Source organism: Schistocerca americana, chromosome 10 (assembly GCF_021461395.2).
Source record: "Schistocerca americana isolate TAMUIC-IGC-003095 chromosome 10, iqSchAmer2.1, whole genome shotgun sequence".
Classification (NCBI taxonomy): domain Eukaryota; kingdom Metazoa; phylum Arthropoda; class Insecta; order Orthoptera; family Acrididae; genus Schistocerca; species Schistocerca americana.
The window spans coordinates 119984775-120004803 of record NC_060128.1 but is presented as its reverse complement, the minus strand read 5'-3'; the positions used below and the strand labels follow the sequence as shown (position 1 = coordinate 120004803).

Below are 20029 nucleotides of genomic sequence, written 5' to 3'. Positions count from 1 at the left end.
TGTTTCTTCACAAACAGCCTACTCTATGTGAAATAAACACACATATTTAATATCACATATCGTTTTCCAGGTTGTGTCCTGGACAATAAATTATTGCTTTTCTACAAGGTGTACAACTTTTCTTCTGCCGTTTGCTGATAGGTGTAAGTAGCGGTTGAAAGAAACAGATTGCAGATGTCAGCCAGTTAGCTTGGACCTCGGTCAACATAACCTCATTCAAACATTAGCTGTTTTGTGTCTGCATGATAAATTTGTTCTTGATTGAAAATGCCAGTTTACAAGCCTAATTCTCGTCATTTATGGGAGGTGTTACTGTTTTGTTTCAATACGAAGAAAACAGCGGCTGAGTCTCATTAAATGCTCTCAAGTACATATGGTAAGGATGATATTAGTGAAAGGACGTGTCGCGAGTGGTTTCAGTGCTACAAGAATGGTGATTTTAACGATGTAGACCAGCATACTGGTGGAAGAGAGAATGTTTTCGAAGATAGAGAATTGGAGACATTGATGAGTGAAGACTCGTGTCAAACTCTAGCAGAATTGGCACAATTAGTGGGAGTGACACAGCAAGCCATTTCAAAACGTCTCAAGACTACGGCATGGTACAGAAAGAAGGAACTGGGTCCCCTGTGAGCTGAAACCAAGAGATGTTGAACGGCATTTGTGTGTTTGTGAATAGTTGTTTCAGAGGCAAAAATGGGGATGAAAAATGGGTTCATTACAATAACCCTAAATGCAAAAAATCATGAGGATATCCCGGCCATGCTTGCACATTGATGGACAAACCAAATATTCACGGTTCCATAATCATGCTCTGCATTTGGTGGGAGCAGCTTGGCGTCACCTACTATGAGGTGTTAAAACCAATTGAAACAATCACAGGTGCTCGTTAGTGAACACAATTAATGCGTTTGAGCAGTGCATTAAAAGATAGACGACCACAATACAGACAGAGGCACAATAAATGATTTTGCAGCACAACAACGCTCAACCCCATGTTGCAAAAGAGGTCAAAATGTACTTGGAAATGTTAAAATGCAAAGTCCTACCCTACCCACCATATTCTCCAGACATTGCTCCCTCTATCACCTGTTTAGATCAATGGCACATGGCCTGGTTGACCAACACTTCCCATTTCATGAAGAAGTCACAAATTGGACTGATTCGTGGATCACTTCAAAAGATGAACAATTTTTTTGATGCGGGATTCATACACTGCTCGAAATGTGGGAGAAAGTAGTGGCCAGCGATTGAAAATACTTTGAGTGATACATGTGTAAACAATTTGTTTCATTAAAGCCTCAAATGTTCGGGAAAAAATGGCGGAAGAAAAGTTGTACACCTCGTATTTGTATGTGGTCATCATGAATATAGTTTCATAATACTGACATTAGTATTTGAATTTAACATAAAAATAAGAAATTTAGTGTGATCTGTCAATTTGGCTTGGAGTGACTGATTACTAGTGTGTTTCTAGGTGTTATGCTGAGTTGTTGTTTCAATTTCATGAAAAATATTTTGATGACTCATCAAACTGTCTTCTCTCAGTGCTGTGAGTATTGATGTTACATGTACGAACTGCTTGGACTGAAACCAGGCTGTCGGTCTCATACCACTATTTACCGCCAAGTTTGATTCCCAACGATCACGACACCCTTTGAAGCTGGTTTGTTTTCCAAAAGTCACACTCATATTCCGTGAAACACAAATTCTCTCAGCGTTTTCCAATTGAGTGGACCCCAAGTGTTAAAAAACCCTTGACCGGGCTGTTTCTTATGCTGCAATCTGTTCCCGCCTGTGTAATTATTCCCGTACCTTGGAGAGCTTTCCTGCAGTGGGACATAATCTGTCATGTTCTGGTGCACTTTTCTCAAATAACGTGATGGTTGTGACTGTAAGGTGGCAACAATTTGAATCTTTTGGTGGCAGGAATGTATACTATGAAAATAAGCAGGATTTATTTTCACAGTCTCATGAAAGTTGTTACTGGAGGATCTAATGCTTGTGCAATACTTTTCAGAAAATAGATGTTTCAAGAATTTCTTTTCTTGAGTAATACATTCCAAAATTGAGTTTTTGAACTGTGTCTTGTAGGATTACATTGCGAACAAAGAATAGATATCTTAATTGTTGGTTGGTACCCATCTGTGCACAAGCAATCATTGTTTTAGTGTTCGCACATATCAACTTACAAACTATTTGGCATATTTGTTTTGAATTATTGTTGTTAACAACCTACAGTAAAAAACAAACTTGAAAATAATACCATGTGGTCCCTTGCTGCTGGAGTAAAACTCTAAATACATTGTGTAGAGCCTCCCAATTATTGCCAACTACAGGCCCAAGCACCGTTCATCGAGCAAGCAGCACAGTACTGCCGAGGCAGCCAATCACTGAGTTCGTTGAACACAGTCAGGGGGTTAAACAGAGATCGCTGTCCCTGTATATTAGGTTTCCTGACATCTTTATTTCAACAGAGCCCTTAATTATTCTGTCCCAGGTATTCGGCACATTTGCACCACAATACTGCTTGCATTGTATATTTCATTTGAAGACATGATGGAAAAATGGGCTAACCCTCAAATGTAAAATGTTGCCATCTGTTGCTGGATACGAAAACGATCAAAACTGACATTGGTCTCACCCATAAATGTCCTAATGTGATATTTAGGGGTGAGACCAACGCCAATTTTGATAGTTCCTGTACCCAACAACAGATGCCAACACTTATCCCTAAGCTTTTACATTTGAGGGTTAGCCCATTTTTCTTCCCATTTCTTCAAACCAATTTTTCTGTGCACGCTTCCATTTCACGATAATATCCAGGACAGTGCTCGAGGCCAGCTGTTTCGCTTGGTTGTTTTAGTTGGGTGTGTTACTGATGCTTCTTGCATCTCTCCTTGACTGTTCCGACATCTGCCCCACATGAGAAACACCACATTTGCATAGAATGTGATAGACAGATAGCTTTCAGAGATTGTCTTAAACAATAAAATAGTTGAAGGGAGTTAAATACACTGGATGCCATGTTTCCATAGGATTGTAAGGTATGCCCAAGGCCAGCAAAAAGGCAGGAAAGAGAGTTTTGGCCTCTCTTCCTTGGTTTCAATCTCTTGTTTTATATGGGGCAGCCAGTCTGAACAGTTCAGGAGAGATGCAAGGAATATCACCGACATTCCCGACTAAAATAAACAAGCAAATCAGCTGTCACTGAGCACTGTCTCAAACGTAATCACAAAATGAAATACAATGAGACCAGAATCATGGTGTGAACAGTAAATTTCTGGGACAGCATAATTAAGGAATTTGTCAAAATTAATATGGCAGATAACTCAAAAACCAGGGATGGCAGTTTTACTTGAACAATGCTTGGGGGTCTGGCATTAAATTTAATACAATCTCATTAGTTACCATAACCATCCACTGAGAGAATTTCTCACAATGCAAGTTATGAAAAACAAAAGAGCATCAAAGGTGTCAGGAATAGAACTCTGCTATAAACAGCAGTGAGAGACCAATGTTAGTTCACAGTCTGGTTGGAGCCCATGTAAAGAGTACACAGAACAACAAAACACGCAGCACCTGAAGAGGACAGCTGCGCTGGTTGTTGAAATATTGTGCAGAAAATAGGAATAACAACTCGCCAGAACACCTGAAAGCACATAACTAAGAAACTAAGTATTACAGAATACTGTACTGATAATGTATGAACCATTCTTGTGTAGAAACAGGTATTAAGTAGGGAAACATATGTATAAATAGAAACAATCAACTGAATAAATGTTATATGACTGTGGGTGAGTGGTGGCACCCAAAGCTAATGGAGAATTAATTATGTAAAATACCAAATCTGTGAAGTGAGGAAATAATTAAATTTAATAAAAATGTGTGTGCTTTTTGGATGTTACTGAAACATGAGATATCCAAATAATGATGTAACATAAAAAGCTTTGTACAGTCCAGATTTATAAAAAAAATGGGGTGGGGGTAAAGGACTATTGTAATTGTTGTTATGTTATTTATAAGCACACAGCAGAGGCTGCTGTAGACTGTAATTTTGAGATAGATTTTTTGGAGCAGACTGTATGTGTTTGTTTTGTGACATTTTAAAATAAATGGAAGGTAAAATGCGCTTACTCTGTTGACATGAACTGGATCTATTCAACCTGCACCAAAGACAGGTATTCAGAGCAAACTGGAATTTTAAAATATAATGGTCTATCTGTACTGCAGGAATATGTAGCTGTGTCTCTGGCATTGGTTCAGCTGATCATACAGAAGTTATTCTATTGTTATTATTTATGGCTGATTTAGATGGGATGAAATGTTAAATAATCTTGTATGCATTCCATCACTATGAAATCTCAGTTTATGTTCAGTGACTGCTTTCCACTACAACTGAATTTATAAACAGAATATAAAGTTTTTCCAGTGAGTTATTGAGGATGCTTGTACCAAAAATCAAAATACGTCAGCTGAAAATTGATTCTACTACAGAGCACAACCAATGCTGTTATACTGTAAAAAGACTACTGTGCGTTAAAAGTATTAGCACCACACACAGTGTGCTAAAATGGTTGTTTATGGCTTACCTGAGATGCGGCCGAACTATCATTCGTATCTGGAGTGGCACGGCTGTGCTGTTGGCAGAGGCATTTGTTGCAGGTGCTTCTCTCTTCCTACGGCGCCCAGGAGTCGGAAACAGTGCATTTGCCTGTGGAACTGCAAACCCAGCTGAAGTTCCTGCATTCCTGAAACAATTGGAACATATTTCACAATAAGAGACAACTAAACACTATTCTGCACCGGGTCGAAGTTCTGTGAGAAAAGGAAAGTAAACATACATTTCTGGTAATATGAGGGCTAACTTAAGTCTCTAGAAAAATATTAAAAGAATTTAAATTTGTACAGTCTGTTTCACTCTCTCTCAAAATATCTGTGTCTATACACTTTAGCATATATTCAATGCTGGAAACATTTTTTTCAATCCTAGTATTAGTGCCTCAGAAAGAGTTTTGAAACAATTTGATAGCTTTCTGACATAATGAAACTTATTGTACTTGCATTTTTTGCTTCATGGAAGACAATAAAAAGTCATTAGGTGACAAACTGGATGAACATGGGCAATGAGATGCTGATTTTTTTTTTTTCCCCCTCTGACAGATAATCGATCGTCGGTTGTGCTGTGTGAAAGCTGGCATTGTCATGATTAAGAATGATGTGATATTATGGGTCATTTTTCTTTATTTTTCCAATGACTTGCTGCAAACAAACTGTTGTGTAGTATTAACAATTAACTGTTTTTCAGTCATCTAAAGTGATGGACATGAAATGTCCAGTTACTGATTCCCAAACTTCAACAAAGCAATAAGACATGTTCTTGTTAAGTTAGGCCTTTAGGAAAATATTACACAAATCAGCCATCAAAAACTTTTGCCTGAAATTTCCATTTTTTAAATCACCATTTCCTTTAGCACTCACATGAACTACTTGGAAAATTTCTTGGTTGTCACTGTTTCGACAAAAGCATGGGACAAAATTTGAAACTATAGTACCACCTAATGGTCCTTTGTAAAAATGATTCTCATATAAGGATACACTACTCACTTTTACAGTATATGAATATCACAATCACCACCACCACCACCACCACCACCACCACCACCACCACCAGCACTACCACCTTTAACAACCCCTAGTTTAGTCTCTATGTGGAGTGCATGTTAATATTCAGTCTTGTTTCCACTATCTAGATCTTATTTGTAAGCTGCCCTTAACATCCTGTCAGTACATCTCGAGTCCATTAATCAATGATTTCTTTTGCTCTGTCCATCCTTTGGGTTCTTATTCCCTATAATACTAAGCTATCTGTGTCATTTATTTTACCTTTAGTTACACTGCTCATTGGAATTAAGGAATCACTTTTCTGAAGCCCCGAATTTCCACCCATTGCGACACTAAAGTTTCATATTTGGCTCGAAGGTGCATACAACAGTCCTCTATAATGGGAAAAACGTGGTGCCTTGCAATGTTACCCTTGGTTTGGTGACACTTCAAACAGCAAGATGTCGACACTTACGAAGTAAAGGCCACAGCTCAGAAGTTCATGTAGCATGTTAGGTGGGTTAATGAGATGTCACATCGGCACCAAAGTTCACCGCAATTCTGCCCAGTGCCACCATGGATGTATCACATGCTCAGAAGGTAGTCACACTCCCTCATGCCCACATTTCACGCCTTCTTTTGACACCTCTGCGATGGAGGTTAGAACTGTGATTCCCAGCACTGAAATCACGGAGAGGCACAATGGCACTAAGAATGGGCACAAGAAGGCTACAGTGGAGTGTTAATGAAAGCACGCCTTTCCTCGTGACATTGATTTCCTCACATTTTACGATCAAAATCGAAAATTCACAGTGCAATGAGCAACAGGAAGACATTCTTCACAACCTTTGAGACTGCTGACACCTTTGCACATTTAAACCCTTCTCTAAGGACATTGTGGGGCCACATACCCACTGAACATTATCACACCCATTTCCAGCCCCCACACAACCACAACTTTCTCTCTCGTGTACAGGTTGGAATCAATAGGGATGTCCAAAACTATTTGACGAACTCTCAACATGATCCGAAGCAGCTAAAGGTGCTTATGCTTTCAATGCTCATACTTTGTATCCTGCTGTGGCGTTATCATGAGGGTACGAGACACTGACATAAGTGTGAATAAAACAGCAGAGGGCCCTTCTAAGACCCACCAGTTTAGTGAAACACTCAGTGGCAACCCCCCGCCCCCCCCTTCCACATTTACTGAGAATTTTGGAAATGTAACTGTACAGACAGAAGCTGTGACGAGAGTACCAGGTGTCTGCACGCGCGCTACACTGTAGCTCTTTCACCACTTGGCCATCTGAATTCGGGGAGTGTCAAGGGGGTAGCCAGTCTGCAAGCACCTACAACATTGTCAAAGTTTCTGTTTATATAGGTGTATTTCTGAAATTCTCAATGAATATGGGAAGACACTATTGAAGGTTTTGCTGAAAGGGAGAGGGGGGGGGGGTGTCTTGGAAGTCCCTCTGCCATTTTACTCATTCACGTCAATGTCATATCTCCTCAGGATAATGCCACAGGATGACACAAAATAGGAGTTCTGAAAAAGCATGAAAACCCTTAGCTGCTCAGGGTTCTGTTCAAGTTTCACTGGATGGTTTTGGACAGTCCCTAGTGGTTCCAACACATACAGGGTGTGATTCAAAAGTTTCAAGACTTAACTAAGAACTAGAAATTTATTGGACATTTAAGTACAGAGGACTAAAATTCTTTAAAATATGATCCTTCAGCATCAACACAGTGCTTACAGCACGTCTTCCACTGTTCATAGCCCTTCTGGAAGGCCTCGAGTGTCATGCTGTCGAGGGCTCTCATCGAAGCCTACTGGATGGTGTCGATGGAGTCGAATCGCTTCCCTTTTAGGCCTGTCTTGATTCGGGCGAAGAGGAAAAAGTCACTTGGAGCCAAGTCGTGGCTGTAGGGTGGCTTCAGCAGTGTTGTCATGTTGAACCTGACCAAAACTTGGTGGCAGCAGCGCACGACATGTGAAAGAGCACGTTTTCGTGGTGGAGAATCCAATCGCCCTTGATCGCCGGGTAGACATGGCGAACTCAATCCCTCAAGTGGCGGAGCACTCTTCACATTTTCTTCCATTTGGCTTGATGATGGCCTCCCAGGGCGGTCATCATCTTCAACAATCCTGCGGCCATTTTTGAAACGTTTGTGCCACATGAAAACCATTGCATGGGGCATGGCTTCTTCCTTGAAGGCCTTTTGAATCATACTGAGACTCTCCCTGGCGGTTTTGCTAAAAAAATGGGTCAAATGGCTCCAAGCACTATGGAACTTGACATCTGAGGTCATCAGTCTCCTAGACTTAGAACTACTTAAACCTAACTAACCTAAGGACATCACACACATCCATGCCCGAGGCAGGATTCAAATCTGCGACCGTAGCAGCAACACGTCTCCGGACTGAAGTGCCTAGAACCGCTCAGCCACAGTGGCTGACCAGTTTTGTTCAATCACACGCAAAACTTAACCACATAACACTGCTGCAAGTGCTGCTCCATTTTTGCCTCACCCACTTTTTGACCGAGGTCAATGACATGCACTCCTGTTGCAAGCGATGCACACTCTCCAGGGTTCCGGAGGCAACTGTTCATTCCCTGAGACCCCTCCCCCCCCCCCCCCTCCCTACTTCCACCACCTGGTGGAACCAGTCAGCACGTGCTCCCCTACTCAAAAATGAAACTTCTGAATCGCACCTTGTACATGAGAGCAAAAATTGTAGTCGTGATGCACTCCAAATGGATGCGACCACATTCAATGGGAATGTGACCACACGATGGCCATAGAGAAGGGATGCTGCCTCAAAAGTTGTGAAGAATGTACTCTTGTTGCTCATCGAACTGTGAACTGTCATTTTCGACTGTGCAATATGTGGAAATCAACACTGCAGGGAAGTGGTGATTTCAATGATGTTCTTTAGGCCACCCCACATGGTCTCCTTGTGCCAATTCTGACCAGTGAGGCGTCCAGAATGTTTTCCTAAGCCACTTATAATAAAACTGCACGATTTCAATGCTGGGCATCACATTTCTGACCTTCATTGCAGAAGCGTCAAAAGAAGGGGGAAGAGGGAGTGTGTGGACCTTCCAATTGTGACACATCGATGGTGGCATTTTGCAGAATTGTGGTGAAATTTGGTGCCAATGGGACATCATTAACACACCTTACATGTCACACATGAACTTCTGAGCTGTGACCTTTTTTCGCAAGTGCTGACACCTTGCTGTCTGAAGCATTGTCAAGCTCAAAGGTGGGTTCGCAAAGCACCACACTTTCGCACAATTACAGAGGAAGGTTGTACACACCATTGAGCAAAATTTTAAACTTAAGTATCACAGTGGGTGGGAATTACGACCCTTTAATTTTGTTGTGCAGAATATTGTATCCAGCCACATCACCTGGCCACTACACATGCCGGCGTACACCCACATCCTGTGTATTATATAGTTGCTGGTAAGAATTCTTCGTCCACAGTCACGTATCCACACATTCATATCTGTCCACCTCCCTAAACATGCCGCAGCATATCTGCCAGCAGACAGACGGATCCCACTCTGGGCAATTATGTTGGGGTCAACCTGAAACCCACCAGTCAGAGCCAAATGACTCCCCTCTACTGGATTTACACCTACCACCACCCATGGCCCACCAGTTGGAGCCACAACACTTGCTGCCATATGCACATCGGTTGTGTCCTCGCCAGACTCCAGCCGCGCCCTCGCCGCTGTATCTTACAGGGAGCCAGTCACATCCCCCTTGCAGCACCATCCCCAGTTGCCAGCCACCCCCACACCACAACACCATGCTGGGTTCCTGCAACGCTCACGTTGACACCGTCAGAACTCGCCGGATGGTACTCTGCCCACCATATTCGGATGCACAATTCTCTATTGTATTACCTTGTGCTATATTGTTAACCTTGTCTTGCTTGTGTAATAAATCATTACATATGTTTACATGGGAACCACTGCTATTTCATTTGCTATCACCACCACACAAGGACACAAAAGCTAGGGTCAAGGGGTTGTTTTATCAGTATTCCCAGTGTCTCCGTCTAACATCCTCACAACTGGACACAGCTGCCATTGCATCCCCTTTCATTCCAGCCAAGTCCATCTGCATTCCTGCCAATATTCCAATGACCTGTCGTGGTCTTGCCATACTCATCGGCACCTACTCCCTACATACCACCTGCCACCTGCCCTTTGGAGTCTGGCCGACTCCGGCAGCATCTCCGGGAGCCACCATCAGGCTAGCTTGCCCCTGTTGGCCACTGACACCTCCTCTACCTTCCATCCTCTCCTGGCTGAGCCTGTGGACATCTCTGCCAATGTCCCACCAGCCTGTCGGCCTCTATCTGGGCTGACAATAGCTCGATGCGTGCTTCGCTTCTGGGCCAGTGCCCTGCTGAAGCTGCCTCACTGTTTTCCTGCTGTCCCAGGAATCCCTTTTGATACTTCTGGTGCTCTTCCATTTAACCTTGCCACTTACAGTATTTCCACACCTCTAACCCATTGTGCACCCTCTCAGGTGTATTGTATGATTCAAGCTGCACAGGCCTTCATTTAGGTGTAGGAGTACCATACTATTTTCTCCTTTCTTTCGCTGACGTCTATCCCAGAGCTTTCTTCTCACCATGCTCCTCCGCATATTGCACTTCCAGCAACACCTTTTCCACCACTTCAGGTGTGCCTCCCAGTTCTACCCTATCTATTCACACATTTCTCTGCAAGCTCTGCACTCCAGATGGCCTCGTCTCTAGGCAGGCCTTGTCTCTACCCTTGCCTCCCGGCACCTGCCAATGCCCTTCCATTCTGTCATTCCTTTGGCACTCACAGCACATCCTCCGTCAGGACCCATCTTTGCCCTCTGGGCATGACCCTTCCCCCTTTGTCTCTTTCAAATTCAGCAGAGATTGCTTTACTACCTTTTCCTCAACAGGGGAGGGATATTATATCTGGCTGTATCACCTGGCCACAACAATCACTGGCGCTACATCTGTGTCCTGTGGGCAGTCTAGTTACTGGGTCTAAGGCACTTCTCTTCCAAAACCACTGGCTCTCCACCAAGTTGCTCATGCATCACAGATAGTGGCACTGATATTGTGGACCTATTCATTCTCCACAGCCACATGTCCACAAGAAAGTACACTCTGCCTGCCTATATAGGCTGTCACATTATCACCAGAAGGCAGACAATCCTGCCCTGGACTTAACTCCGGCTGCCTCTTGCTGCCCATTCATCACAGCCACATCGCTCACTGACGTACATGTGCTGGCTGCATCCTTACCACTGTGTCTTGTGGGCACCAGCATGGCCTTGCTACAGTGTCATCGTTGAACACAAGCTGCGCCCCTGTCCCCACTGCAGTATCACCACCGAGTATCTGCAGTACCCGTGCTGCAGTACCACCTTGTGTGCCAGCCACTGCATCTCCAGGTGCTATCTGTGTCCACAGCACAGCACTATTCTGGGTTACTACGAGGCTCATGCCTACTTCATTAGAACCTGCCAGATCTGGAGGAGCAGTTCTCTCCTGTCCTTCTACTGTGTAAGGGCTCAAAATTAAAGCACATCTTCCACACAGTAAGCACGTCACGAAGAAAATCTAGGATTTATAAAAGTGATATTGTCTATGTTAGTATCATTCCAAGTGTTAAATACACTCCTGGAAATGGAAAAAAGAACACATTGACACCGGTGTGTCAGACCCACCATACTTGCTCCGGACACTGCGAGAGGGCTGTACAAGCAATGATCACACGCACGGCACAGCGGACACACCAGGAACCGCGGTGTTGGCCATCGAATGGCGCTAGCTGCGCAGCATTTGTGCACCGCCGCCGTCAGTGTCAGCCAGTTTGCCGTGGCATACGGAGCTCCATCGCAGTCTTTAACACTGGTAGCATGCCGCGACAGCGTGGACGTGAACCGTATGTGCAGTTGACGGACTTTGAGCGAGGGCGTATAGTGGGCATGCGGGAGGCTGGGTGGACGTACCGCCGAATTGCTCAACACGTGGGGCGTGAGGTCTCCACAGTACATCGATGTTGTCGCCAGTGGTCGGCGGAAGGTGCACGTGCCCGTCGACCTGGGACCGGACCGCAGCGACGCACGGATGCACGCCAGGACCGTAGGATCCTACGCAGTGCCGTAGGGGACCGCACCGCCACTTCCCAGCAAATTAGGGACACTGTTGCTCCTGGGGTATCGGCGAGGACCATTCGCAACCGTCTCCATGAAGCTGGGCTACGGTCCCGCACGCCGTTAGGCCGTCTTCCGCTCACGCCCCAACATCGTGCAGCCCGCCTCCAATGGTGTCGCGACAGGCGTGAATGGAGGGACGAATGGAGACGTGTCGTCTTCAGTGATGAGAGTCGCTTCTGCCTTGGTGCCAATGATGGTCGTATGAGTTTGGCGCCGTGCAGGTGAGCGCCACAATCAGGACTGCATACGACCGAGGCACACAGGGCCAACACCCGGCATCATGGTGTGGAGAGCGATCTCCTACACTGGCCGTACACCACTGGTGATCGTCGAGGGGACACTGAATAGTGCACGGTACATCCAAACCGTCATCGAACCCATCGTTCTATCATTCCTAGACCGGCAAGGGAACTTGCTGTTCCAACAGGACAATGCACGTCCGCATGTATCCCGTGCCACCCAACGTGCTCTAGAAGGTGTAAGTCAACTACCCTGGCCAGCAAGATCTCCGGATCTGTCCCCCATTGAGCATGTTTGGGACTGGATGAAGCGTTGTCTCACGCGGTCTGCACGTCCAGCACGAACGCTGGTCCAACTGAGGCGCCAGGTGGAAATGGCATGGCAAGCCATTCCACAGGACTACATCCAGCATCTCTACGATCGTCTCCATGGGAGAATAGCAGCCTGCATTGCTGCGAAAGGTGGATATACACTGTACTAGTGCCGACATTGTGAATGCTCTGTTGCCTGTGTCTATGTGCCTGTGGTTCTGTCAGTGTGATCATGTGATGTATCTGACCCCAGGAATGTGTCAATAAAGTATCCCCTTCCTGGGACAATGAATTCACGGTGTTCTTATTTCAATTTCCAGGAGTGTATATCTACAAGAGATAGCCATTGCTTTTTTTGTGGTCAATGAGTGACTCATATGTATTCCCATACAGTACAACATGGAGATTTTTAACACCATACAAAATGACCAACACTCCCACCTCATTTTGTGAATAATTTTGCTGTGCCTGCAAAACCACCTTAGATGCAAAATCAACTAGTTGCTCTGTACTGTCAGCACCTTGGAGAATGGCTCCAATCCCCTATTGTGACATATCAGTTGAAAGGGATTGGATCTTGCCTGGTGTGAAAGTCACTAAACATGGGGCTGACCTCCAGTGTATTTTCAACAACAATAACGCTTTGCGACACTCAGGAGACCAAGAGAGCAAAACACCTTTCTTAGTCAAATGGTTGCTGTGGATGTGTGATGTCAGCCACCTAGGGAATGAATTTTGCATACTGGATCACTTTCACCCAGAAGAAACTGCAATTCCTTTAAGTCTTTTTGAGGCCAGCAGCTGCTCAATGCCATTAGTGTGATCCCTTTGCTGCTTAACACTGCACAGATGGTACAAAAAACTTGCACCTCTTTTGAGTTACAGTGAAGCCCATTCTCCAACAGCTGCTGAAATAGTGTTTGTAAGTCATGCATTTGCTCTTCCCTAGTAACACCCATCACCCAAATGTCGCCCATATACTTTATGTACTTCAGAATCCCATGAGTTAAGTAGCTCTGGGTATCTTTGGAAAATTCCTCATGCCAAAGTGACCAACAAAGACAAGCTCTTGTATTCATACACTCCAAAAGCGTATTTAGTATCAGAATTTTCAGTTTGTCTGAGGCTTTTCAGTGGCTGCACGATGATTGACTGATCTGGCCTTGTAACACTAACCAAAACGGCCTTGCTGTGCTGGTACTGCGAACGGCTGAAAGCATGGGGAAACTGCAGCCATAATTTTTCCTGAGGGCATGCAGCTTCACTGTATGGTTAATGATGATGGCATCCTCTTCGATGAAATATTCCGGAGGTAATATAGTCCCCCATTCGGATCTCCGGGCGGGGACTACTCAGGAGGATGTAGTTATCAGGAGAAAGAAAACTGGCGCTCTACGGATCGGAGCATGGAATATCAGATCCCTTAATCGGGCAGGTAGGTTAGAAAATTTAAAAAGGGAAATGGATAGGTTAAAGTTAGATATAGTGGGAATTAGTGAAGTTCGGTGGCAGGAGGAACAAGACTTCTGGTCATGTGAATACAGGGTTATCAACACAAAATCAAATAGGGGTAATGCAGGAGTAGGTTTAATAATGAATAAAAAAAATAGGAGTGCAGCTAAGCTACTACAAACAGCATAGTGAACGCCTTATTGTGGTCAAGATAGACATGAAGCCCACACCTACTACAGTAGTACAAGTTTATATGTCAACTAGCTCTGCAGATGACGAAGAAATTGAAGAAATGTATGATGAGATAAAAGAAATTATTCAGGTAGTGAAGAGAGATGAAAATTTAATAGTCATGGGTGACTGGAATTCGAGAGTAGGGAAAGGAGAGAAGGAAGCATAGTAGGTGAATATGGATTGGGGGTAAGAAATGAAAGAGGAAGCCGTCTTGTAGAATTTTGCACAGAGCATAACTTAATCATAGCCAACACTTGGATCAAGCATCATAAAAGAAGGTTGTATACATGGAAGAACCCTAGAGATACTAGAAGGTATCAGGCAGATTATATAATGGTGAGACAGAGATTTAGGAACCAGGTTTTAAATTGTAAGACATTTCCAGGGGCAGATGTGGACTCTGACCACAATCTATTGGTTATGAACTGTAGATTAAAACTGAAGAAACAGCAAGGTGGGAATTTAAGGAGATGGGACCTGGATAAACTGACTAGACCAGAGGTTGTACAGAGTTTCAGGGAGAGCATAGGGGAACAATTGACAAGAATGGGGGAAAGAATTGCAGTAGAAGGAGAATGGGTAGCTCTGAGGGATGAAGTAGTGAAGGCAGCAGAGGATCAAGTAGGTAAAAAGACGAGGGCTAGTAGAAATCCTTGGATAACAGAAGAAATATTGAATTTAATTGATGAAAGAAGAAAATAAAATGCAGTAAATGAAGCAGGCAAAAAGGAATACAAACGTCTCAAAAATGAGATTGTTGCAAAATGGCTAACGTATTTACTCGAATCTAAGCCGCACGTTTTTTTCCAGTTTTTGTAATCCAAAAAACCGCCTGCTGCTTAGATTCGAGTGCAAAGTAAGCGGAAGTTCTGAAAAATGTTGGTAAGTGCCGCCACAACTAACTTCTGCCGTCTAACATATGTAGTGCTACACAGGCATGCTTTGCAGGTACAAAGATAAATACTGGCGCCAAAACCTCTGCGTCAGTAAACAAATTAAAGAAGGTGGAAGACGAGCTCTTTTCTCCGCCCCGAGTTCTGACCACTGCATTTTCATACATTATCCACCGAAGTAAATACAAATTCCGTATTGTTCATCTTCGAATGTAGCAACATTTCAATGTACTACAAAAATCCGACTGGCAAGACTGTTTGGGATGTTTGTCAATACGGCCAACTCTTATGTTCTGAATTTTTTCCTACCTGTGAGAAGAGATGGTTGCTGACATGAACTTTTATGAATTGTGAATCACATGCACTATTCTCTTCAGCATGAGAATAATACGAATATAAACATTTTGCCATGTATTCTTTCGTGTTTCCTGCTGTCTCATTTAAATCCTGTCTGCCATATAAACTATGAAACTAGAGTGAGACAACAGCAAGCGTGGAAGAATAAACATATCATGTTTATGTTCGTATTATTCTTATGCCTAATAGTGGTACAGTCAGAAATGAAACACAGCAATTGACTAGGTTTTTAAATCTAAGATGACTCTAATTTCTGTGCAGAATGTAATGTACTAAAGAGGCGTCTGCAAAGATTTTCAAGCGGAGAAAAGTTTTCGCTGAACTCTCGTTCAAAACATCTTCTATCATACGCAGTCTATTATTTGATTCTTGTTGATCATTATCAAAGAAAGCAGCAGTGTAAGTAACAACAAATAGCTATCAATAAAACGCTTTTAATTTAACAAATAGCAGTCTCTTGCCATTGTTTCGCTAATGTGAGAATTCCTCTCTCTTTTTTTAATTGTAAGCGGCGGTAGCGCGCACAAAAGCAAACCATGCCGCGAGTGGCGACAGGCCGTAAACACTCATTATCACAATGCGACAAACATTGCATGACACAGTACAATAGTGCTGCATTTTAGCTTAGAGTGATGTAAACACCTGTAACAAAGAGAACGGCATTATCAGATCAAAGAAAAATAAGCAATCAATTCAAACCAGATGAAGAACGTGAAAAAGGAAGGGTACCCGTATAAATACGGACGGAGCGCCTGATGCATAGCAATGGCTACCTGGTAAAGTTTAACTGCTAAGCTTATAACTCGAACCAAACTACTGTAGCTGTATTGTCATTCATTCAACCTAAATTCTGTGTCATATTACAATGGACCAACATTATTTCGATTTGGAGGTGCGGCCTAAAACTTTTCTCTCCCCCTGAAGTTTGAGTCTCAAATTTCAGGTGCGGCTTACATTCGGCAAAATTTTTTTTCCTTGATTTCGAGTCTCATTTTTTGGGTGCCGCTTAGATTCGAGTGCTGCTTGGATTCGAGTAAATTCGGTAAGCAGGGATGGCTAGAGGACAAATGTAAGGATGTAGAGGCTTATCTCACTAGGGGTAAGATAGATACTGCCCACAGGAAAATTAAAGAGACCTTTGGAGAAAAGAGAACCACGTGTATGAATATCAAGAGCTCAGATGGAAACCCAGTTCTAAGCAATGAAGGGAAAGCAGAAAGGTGGAAGGAGTATATAGAGGGTCTATACAAGGGCGATGTACTTGAGGACAATATTATGGAAATGGAAGAGGATGTAGATGAAGATGAAATGAGAGACACAATACTACATTAAGATTTTGACAGAGCACTGAAAAACCTGAGTCGAAACAAGGTCCCAGGAGTAGACAACATTCCATTAGAACTACTGACGGCCTTAGGAGAGCCAGTCCGGACAAAACTCTACCATCTGGTGAACAAAATGTATGAGACAGGCGAAATACCCTCAGACTTCAAGAAGAATATAATAATTCCGATCCCAAAGAAATCAGGTGTTGACAGATTACTGAACTATCAGTTTAATAAGTCACAGATGCAAAATACTAACATGAATTCTTTACAGATGAATGTAAAAACTGGTAGAAGCTGACCTCAAGGAAGATCAATTTGGATTCCATAGAAATATTGGAACACGTGAGGCAATACTGACCTTACGACTTATCTTAGAAGAAAGATTAAGGAAAGAAAAACCTACGTTTCTAGCATTTGTAGACTTAGAGAAAGCTTTTGACAATGTTGACTGGAATACTCTCTTTCAAATTCTGAAGTTGGTAGGGGTAAAATACAGGGAGCGATAGGCTATTTATAATTTGTACAGAAACCAGATGGCAGTTATAAGAGTCGAGGGGCACGAAAGGGAAGCAGTGGTTGGGAAAGGAGTGGAACAGGGTTGTAGCCTCTCCCCGATGTTGTTCAATCTGTATATTGAGCAAGCAGTAAAGGAAACAAAAGAAAAATTCAGAGTAGGTATTAAAATCCATGGAGAAGAAATAAAAACTTTGAGGTTCGCTGATGACATTGTAATTCTGTCAGAGACAGCAAAGGACTTGGAAGAGCAGCTGAACGCAATGGACAGTGTCTTGAAAGGAGGATACAAGATTAACATCAACAAAAGCAAAACGAGGATAATGGAATGTAGTCAAATTAAGTCGGGTGATGCTGAGGGAATTAGATTAGGAAATGAGACACTTAAAGTAGTAAAGGAGTTTTGCTATTTGGGGAGCATAATAACTGATGATGGTCATAGTAGAGAAGATATACAATGTAGACTGGCAATGGCAAGGAAACTTTCTTAAGAAGAGAAATTTGTTAACATCCTGTATTGATTTAAGTGTCAGGAAGTCGTTTCTAAAAATATTTGTATGGAGTGTAGCCATGTATGGAAGTGAAACACAGACGATAAATACTTTGGACAAGAAGAGAATAGAAACTTTTGAAATGTGGTGCTACAGAAGAATGCTGAAGATTAGATGGGTAGATCACATAACTAATGAGGAGGTACCGAATAGAATTGGGGAGAAGAGGAGTTGATGGCACAACTTGACTAGAAGAAGGGATCAGTAGGTAGGACATGTTCTGAGGCATGAAGGGATCACCAATTTAGTATTGGAGGGCAGCACGGACAGTAAAAATCGTAGAGGGCGACCAAGAGATGAATACACCAAGCAGATTCAGAAGGATGTAGGATGCAGTAAGTACTGGGAGATGATGAACCTTGCACAGGATAGGGTAACATGGAGAGCTGCATTAAACCAGTCTCAGGACTGAAGACCGCAACAACAACTGAGTGTAAAAGTAATTGCAAGTATGCATCCTTCGAAACACCCGTTGAAAAACACTCCCCTCTGCTAACTTTGCTAATAGTTCCTCTGACCAAGGGCTGGTTAACTCTTCATCTCACTTTGCACTTTCATTGTAGTCTTGAAATCACCACAAGTTTGATGGACCTGTTTATTTTCTTCATGATGACCTTGGGATTCAATCCCTCACTGACTTGCTGAGATTCGTGTAATGACTCCCAAGCCCATAACCTTTTTTTAACTCAGCCTTACAGCAACACACATAGTGAATGGAACAAGCTGTGTACTACAAAATTTAGACACAGAGGACTGCTTGCGTGAACACTTCAGCTCTTGGCCCAAACCAACTTTGGCTGGAATAACTGCTCACGATGCTCTAATAATGATTCTAAATCTAAATCTAATAATGATTCTAAATCCTGGAGTGTGTAATGGAGCTGGTCAATGACCCTGCTTTTATCAAAAACCAAAACACACAATAGATACATAGAATCGGAGCATTCAGTATGTACAAACATATTAAGTACCTGATACACTGACCACATGACCCAATCCACCAAAATACTTCAGAAATCACACAAATTATGGTTTTCTTTGTTATCACTAAATCAATTACAGAACGTTATTTCACTCAGGTACAAATATAGGAAATACACACGAAATTCAAGCTTTCGCAACAAACTGTTGCCTCATCAGGAAAGAGGGAAGGAGAGGGAAAGACGACAGGATGTGGGTTTTAAGGGAGAGGGTAAGGAGTCATTCCAGTCCCGGGAGCGGAAAGACTTACCTTAGGGGAAAGAAAGGACAGGTATACACTCGCACACACACACATATCTATCCACACATACACAGACACAAGCAGACATTTGTAAAGGCAAAGAGTTTGGGTAGACATGTCAGTCGAGGCGGAAGTACAGAGGCAAAGATGTTGTTGAAAGACAGGTGAGGTATGAGCGGCGGCAAATTGAAATTAACGGAGATAGAGGCCTGGTGGATAACGAGAAGAGAGGATATACTGAAAGGCAAGGTCCCATCTCTGGAGTTCTGACAGGTTGGTGTTAGTGGGAAGTATCCAGATAACCCGGATGGTGTAACACTGTGCCAAGATGTGCTGGTCGTGCACCAAGGCATGTTTAGCCACAGGGTGATCCTCATTACCAACAAACACTGTCTGCCTGCGTCCATTCATGTGAATGGACAGTTTGTTGCTGGTCATTCCCACATAGAAAGCTTCACAGTGTAGGCAGGTCAGTTGGTAAATCACGTGGGTGCTTTCACACGTGGCTCTGCCTTTGATCGTGTACACCTTCCGGGTTACAGGACTGGAGTAGGTGGTGGTGGGAGGGCGCATGGGACAGGTTTTACATTGGGAGCGGTTACAAGGGTAGGAGCCAGAGGGTAGGGAAGGTGGTTTGGAGGTTATGAAGGTTAGATGGTGGACAGTGGAAAGACACTCTTGGTGGAGTGGGGAGGATTTCATGAAGGATGGATCTCATTTCAGGGCAGGATTTGAGGAAGTCGTATCCCTGATGGCTCTCTTCATAACCTCTTAGTTCATCCCTATGAAATCCCCAAACCACCTTCCCTACCCTCTGGCTCCTACCCTTGTAACTGCCCCCGATGTAAAACCTGTCCCATGCACCCTCCCACCACCACCTACTACAGTCCTGTAACCCAGAAGGTGTAAAAGTTGTAGCGAATTGCAGGAAGATCTGCAGCAGATAGGCACTTGGTGCAGGGAGTGGAAACTGACCCTTCACATAGACAAATGTAATGTATTGCGAATACATAGAAAGAAGGATCCTTTATTGTATGATTATATGATGGCGGAACAAACACTGGTAGCTGTTACTTCTGTAAAATATCTGGAACTATGC

At 43.3% G+C, this 20029-nt stretch overlaps 1 protein-coding gene across 1 annotated transcript in view; it reads right to left on the bottom strand.

Annotated features, from left to right (window-relative positions):
- LOC124552576 (aminopeptidase N-like) overlaps positions 1 to 20029 on the bottom strand; it is a 330325-nt gene that overhangs the window by 108174 nt on the left and 202122 nt on the right. The window contains exon 8 of the mRNA XM_047126899.1: positions 4593 to 4751. Coding sequence (XP_046982855.1) covers positions 4593 to 4751 — 159 coding nt within the window. The remainder of the gene's footprint in view (positions 1 to 4592; positions 4752 to 20029) is intronic.